This window comes from Podarcis cretensis (genome assembly GCF_951804945.1).
Source record: "Podarcis cretensis genome assembly, chromosome: 2".
Lineage (NCBI taxonomy): Eukaryota > Metazoa > Chordata > Lepidosauria > Squamata > Lacertidae > Podarcis > Podarcis cretensis.
The window spans coordinates 31897053-31903485 of NC_137171.1; the positions used below are offsets into that span (position 1 = coordinate 31897053).

At 47.0% G+C, this 6433-nt stretch overlaps 1 protein-coding gene across 1 annotated transcript; it reads right to left on the bottom strand.

Annotated features, from left to right (window-relative positions):
- Positions 1-505: 505 nt before the first annotated feature.
- MYADML2 (myeloid associated differentiation marker like 2) lies at positions 506-3259 on the bottom strand. Its single transcript, XM_079967699.1, has one exon. The coding sequence runs from the start codon at positions 2636-2638 to the stop codon at positions 1736-1738; it is 903 nt and encodes a 300-aa protein (XP_079823825.1). The 5' UTR covers positions 2639-3259; the 3' UTR covers positions 506-1735.
- Positions 3260-6433: the final 3174 nt, after the last annotated feature.

Consider the following 6433-nt stretch of genomic DNA (forward strand, 5'->3'; position numbering starts at 1 on the left):
TCCACAATTCATACCAGTCCTGCAGTCTCTGGACAAATGCTGTTGCTTGATGCTTCCTTGCCCCTCTCAAATCAGCTTCAATCTGACTAGAGAACTGAATGCAGAGTTAAGCGGTAATGTGAACATACCCTAACAGCCACCATGCATGTGCAGATGACAGCTTGATGAGCTGATGGGAGGCAGTCATGAGCAGGGCCATGCATCAGGTGAAGACATCCTTGCCCCCTCTCCGATTACTGTGCCAATGTGGATTAAACTGCAGCAGGCTGGGTGGGTGTGTTTGTGACCTTACCGCATTTTAAGATACCAATGTGAGCATACGCTTAGACAAGGCAGTGGCATTCAAACACCATAAATCACTGTGTATTTCCAGACGGGAAGAAACTTGGTCTGTGTTTCTGTGCATTTATGTTTAGGAGCAGGAGATGATATACAGTGAGTTGGTTGAGGGAGGAGAATAAATGCAAGACTAGGGTGCTCTGTCAATTAAGGAAAACACAGAATACTTTTGCCAACTTGCTATTTTTATTCTAGATTGGAATAAAGCCTTCCTACCCAATTCACACACATTTAATATAAGCTATTGGAATAAACTACTTGCTTTGGCTTCTTATATTTGAAAATGTCTCTGAATTCAGGTGATGATCCTGATCCACACCAAAGGAGACCAGCACACTTCTTTGCACCATGATGCATTTATACAGACGTGCTTTCTCAGCTGCAAATCAAGAATCAGCACCTCCAGGAGTCGGACAATAGGCACTTGGTTGGATGTATTTAAATGTTACTCATGTCCTTTCAGCATTGTGAAAGACCAGCGAATCCAGGTCATGTTCTAGATCATTAAGTAATCTGCAGTTTGCACGGTGCCAAGTGTTTGTGGAATTAAACAATGTCTGTTGCCTAACTCTTGCAAAATGAAAACAACACAGTTTTATTTTGTCTAAATTAATATACTTTGGTTCAAAGTGTGGTTTTGGTTCAAAAGTCTGGCTTTGGTTCAAAACGCTAATGTCTTGTGTGTAGCCACAGTTTCCGCAGGCATAGCAATATCCCCAGATGCTTCTTGAAGGAATAACTGAGGGAAACAATCTGGAAGTAATTATTTTAGAGCTTGCAGCAACCTTCCCTACACCCATTGTCAATTACAAACTTGACAGTATTCACTTCACTTCTCAAACTCTTCCAAACAGGAATGTGCATCTCACCAACAACCAAGTACATGCATAAGGAAATTGTTATTTTCATACTCTAGGCTGTGGACAAGGGTCTCAGTCTTCTTGGTGGTTGTAATCTCCCCTCTCTTTCCCCTGCCTCGTCTGAAATTTCTGACAGAATCTATTAGGTTTAGTTATACGTTTTTCACTTTAACAGAATTTCATGGATTGTGCTGGGATTTTGGCAGTTGCTCTTTTGGGCCTAGATATTTTTCTATTCTTCTTGCAGTTTTAACTTACCCAACAATTTTAGGATGAACAATTCAGGGTCCAAAACCTGTTTTCCCCACCCTTAGTACTAGGCCTTACAAAACCTATTAACCTGTAGAGTCACTGATGCATCAAGTGTACACATCTGCTGGAATGAGGGTAGCATTGCAGATGCATCGCTATGTTTCTTTCATGGACAGGCCGCTTTCGATCAAGGCAAATTCTTTTGGTGTGACCTGGACATCAGCTTTCTAGGCGGGTCCCAAAACTCCCTCTGCCTGAGTCTTTTATGGCTTTTTTTGTGGCTACTAGGGGTGTGAGACGAAGCGGATGCGTTGCGAGTAGGCTAAGTCCACAATGTAAAGCACCAGGTTCACACACGTGAACACTGCGATGACCACCTGGCTGTCCCAGGGGCACTTGCCTCTGGAGCACTGGTAAGGGCGGTGTGGGGAGCCGTACTTACGGTCAAAGCAGAACACTGGCCAGATCACTGCGGCGCTCAAGTACATCAGGACAGCCACAAAGGTATAAACAACCACAAAGCGCTCAAAGGGGCACTTCAGCATGGCTGTCTTTCCCGTGACACTGAGGGCCACCACCACCACTGTCACCACAAAGCAGAAGCTGTAGACAGCCACGCACCACTGGGTTGCCACGTACCGGTCGTATTGGCTGCCGTTCACCAGAGCTCCAAATATGATGCAAGCTACGAAAGCCTGGACAATTTTCAGGAGGCCAGAGACGGTGGCCATGTAGCTGGTCACCTGTCCCGGCTTGGCCCTCGTGAGGCATACTTCCGCGGCGTAGGCGAAAAACAGAAGCCCCGCGAAAACACTGGCCGAGATGCGGAAGTCTCTCGCCTCACACCCGTTGGAATGGCAGCCAAACTCGACGTAAAGCGGATAGATCACAGCAGCTGTGATGGACATGAGGGTGGCAAGCATGGCGAAGGCGGCGGTGAAATTCCCCCAAGAGATGCTCAGGCAGCTGTGGAGGCGCGTGAACTCGCAGGTGACGATAAAGACGGTGACTGCGAAGCAGAAGCACCAGACGGACATGCAGAAGGTGCCGTAGGCCGCACTGAACCCTCCTCGGTGGGCCACAAGGCTGAACGTGGTACATCCAAAGGCTGCCTGCAGCAACCGGGCAGCTCCAACACGAGATGCCACGGCAGCCATGTTGAGGTGTGTCCCTCTTGAGCTCTCCATCTTCAGATCAGGACCCCCCAGAATGTTTCTTTTGTGGTCGGATGCCGGCTGCTTGTCCTTGAGTTTCTACCCAACGCTGGATGACTAAGCGGGAGCTGCAGGGTGAATAAGCCCCATATCCCTCCGCCAAAAACCTTTGCTGGCTGCTATTTATGCCGCAGAGCGTACATTTCTGGCAGCTTTTTGAGATAGCGTTGCGTCTGCAGTAAGAATATTGACCTGCCCTTCTGGTACGCTGCAGTTATGATCCATCAGCCCTGCTCTTCCGGAGTCTGTGTGTTGAGTAGTCTGTAGGCATCCCTGTCACTCTCACTCCACCTCAGCTGATCAGTTTCTCCCAAGTGGCTAGCAGGACGCCTATTCCGTCTCAGTTATGCAGCTGTAGCTCTCTACTATGTTGCTGCAAGGAGCCAGCATATAAATAGGAAGGTGTATTAATAGACTTATCTGGAATGGAATGAACTGCGTGGTCTGTGCAAAATAACGAGAGGGTTTTAGTTTCACCCAGTGCTGCTTTGCATGTTACTTTTTAAGCTCTGTGTCAAAAACCAAGTGAAAGTAATTTGAATTGCCAAAGACTAGAACATGGTTAGACAAACTAAGGCCCTGGGGCCAGATCCGGCCCAATTGCCTTGTCCAGCCCGTGGACGGTCTAGGAATCATTGTGTTTTTACATGAGTAGAATGTGCCCTTTTATTTTAAATGCATCTCTGGGTTTTTTGTGGGGCATAGGAATTCTTTCAATTTCCCCCCCAAAATATAGTCCGGCCCCCCACAAGGTCTGAGGGACGGTGGACCGGGCCCCTGCTGAAAAAGTTTGCTGACCCCTGGACTAGAGTCCCAGAAGAAAGCATGGGGAAGCAAGGAGTCCACCTCAAATATATCATTTGTCTTGTCATGTTGAACTTTTTCTGTATGGTTGATAGTGGTTGCGGGGAGACATTCCATCTCCTTTCAGGGATTCCCTGAAACTGACTATTTGACCACAAGAGTGAACTCAAGAGAGCTAGTCACTTTTGTTGTTGCCATTTGTACTGAAGCTGGCTTACGCAAATTCTATTGCTCTATATGTAGTGATGGCCACCAACTTGGATGGCTTTAAAAGAGGATTAGACAAATTCAAGGGGGAAATGGCCTGTAGCCATGATAGCTATATACTATACCCAGAGGCAGTATGCCTCTGACTGTTGGCAATCACTAATGGGCAGAGTGTTCTGGCACTAAGGTCCTGCTTTTAGGCTCCCCACAGGCATCTGGTTGTCCACTGTGGCAACAGGCTCTGGAGCTAGATGGGCCCTGATCCTCTTAAGTTATCTAAAGCCCTTTAAAGCCCTATATGGCCTAAGACCCTCGTACCTACGGGACCACCTCTCCTGGTATGTCCCACGGAGGACCTTACGGTCTTCAAATAAAAACATCTTGGAGATCCCGGGCCACAGAGAAGTTAGGCTGGCCTCGACCAGAGTCAGGGCTTTTTCGGCCGTGGCCCCGATCTGGTGGAACACTCTTTCACAAGAGACTATGGCCCTGCAGGACATGACACCTTTCCGCAGGGCCTGCAAGACAGAGCTATTCCACCAGGCCTTTGGCTGAGGCACAGTCTGACCCCCTCCTTTTGTAATCCTCATAGAACTCCAGCCCAGTGGTTGTGATTAATTTGACTCTGAATTGATTTTAGAATGCATTTCAATTAAATGATTATGATATTATGTAAACTGTGTTATTTTTACTGTTGTTAGCCGCTCTGAGCCTGGCTTTGGTTGGGGAGGGCGGGATATATATATATAATTATAATTATTGGCTTGCTCTTATCAGCTGTTGACTGGCAGTGGGTTTTCCAGGGCATGAGACAGTGGATTACCATCTTTTCTAATCTTTGTTGTAAAAAGTTGAAATGCCAGGGATTGAAGCAGGAATTTCTGCATGCAAAGTGTGTGCTCTACCACTGAGCTATGAACCCCAAGATGTCTGCAGATTTGGGGGTGCGGAAGCTGGAAGTTAGCTTATCTCCTGCCCCTACAGGCAAGTGGTAGCTGTAGCTTCAGAGGCACCTCCATAGAAACTAGTCACTGAAGCTGCTGCTCACACTTAATGGCGCACACCAGCACTCTGCTTGGAGTAGATGTGGGCTGATGACAATGCCAGTTTACTTCTGCTCTGGGCAAGTAGGTGGAGGCCTGAAATGATACTTTGAGCTGTGAGGTCAGGAGGTAATTTTGCAGAGCAACCTGGCAGGGCTCTCTCTTTTCTCCTCTCAGTTTGGAGCAGCATTCTCAGTCAAGCATGGCTAGGGATCATAGACTGCACGGTGACCTGACAATCTCATAGAAAGCAGTTTGCTTGCAGGCCGGATTTCCTGGTTATTGTTTAACCCTCAGCTACTTATCCTTAGAGTGCTAACGACAGTTGCTTATATAGAAATCCATTGCTGGATTATGGTTGGATTGTTCTGTAGTGTTATGGTCTTCCACTCCAAAACACTGAAGCAAAGACTGAAATTAATGTTCTTTCACACTCATGTCTTTTGATATAGGGAAAATATGATATAAAATTCTTTTTTGTGTACCTTAAAAAAATTAAAATAAACTGAAAACATAACAGGAACGCTGTTAGCAATGTATAGCCCACACCAGATTTTGTCCAACATTTTATTTAAAATGCATCTCTGGGTTATTTGTGGGGCCTGCCTGGTGTTTTTACATGAGTAGAATGTGTGCCTGTTGCCTTTGTCCATGGAGTTTTCTTGGCAGGGATACTGGAGTGGCTTGCCGGTTCCTGCTCCAGGTGGATCACGTTTGGTCAAAACTCTCCACTATGACCTGTCCATCTTGGGTGGCCCTGCACGGCATAGCTCATAGCTTCTCTGAGTTATTCAAGCCCCTTCGCCACGGCAAGGCAGTGATCCATGAAGGATCCAAGGCAGTGATCCATGACCTTTGCCAACAAAGGTCCGTATAGTTAAAGCCATGGTTTTCCCAGTAGTGATGTATGGAAGTGAGAGCTGGACCATAAAGAAGGCTGATTGCCGAAGAATTGATGCTTTTGAATTATGGTGCTGGAGGAGACTCTTGAGAGTCCCATGGACTGCAAGAAGATCAAACGTATCCATTCTTAAGGAAATCATCCCTGAGTGCTCACTGGAAGGACAGACCATGAAGCTGAGGCTCCAATACTTTGGCCACCTCATGAGAAGAGAAGACTCCCTGGAAAAGACCCTGATGTTGGGAAAGCTGTAGGGCACAAGGAGAAGGGGATGACAGAGGACGAGATGGTTGGACAGTGTTCTTGAAGCTACAATCATGAGTCTGAGTAAACTGCGGGAGGCAGTGGAAGACAGAAGTGCCTGGCATGCACTGGTCCATGGGGTCACGAAGAGTTGGACACAACTAAACGACTAAACACACAGAATGTGTGCTTTTATTTAAAATGCATTTCTGGGTTATTTGTGGGGCATAGGAATTCGTTCCTATTTTTTTCCCAAAATATAGTCCGGCCCACCACATGGTCTGATGGTGGACCGGCCCACGGCTGAAAAAGGTTGCTGACCCCTGGTGTTAGACAAGGGTCTCTCCCAGTCCTATCTGGAAATCCTTGGACCTCTTGTGCTCTATCAATGAGCTAAGATCTGGGGCAGTTCATTTCAAGGCTCATGGCCTCTCTCAGCTAACTATGCATCATTGAAGGCTGCTTTTTCCCCTGCCCTTTTCTGCTGCATCTCCCCCCACTATCTGACTGGGAGAATCCAACCCAGCATTTACTTTCATTGTGATCAGCTGGAACGGCAACAACTCCTGC

Bases quoted from the DNA above. Each gene is read 5' to 3' on its own strand.
- MYADML2 (XM_079967699.1), bottom strand. From the start codon at position 2,638: ATGGAGAGCTCAAGAGGGACACACCTCAACATGGCTGCCGTGGCATCT.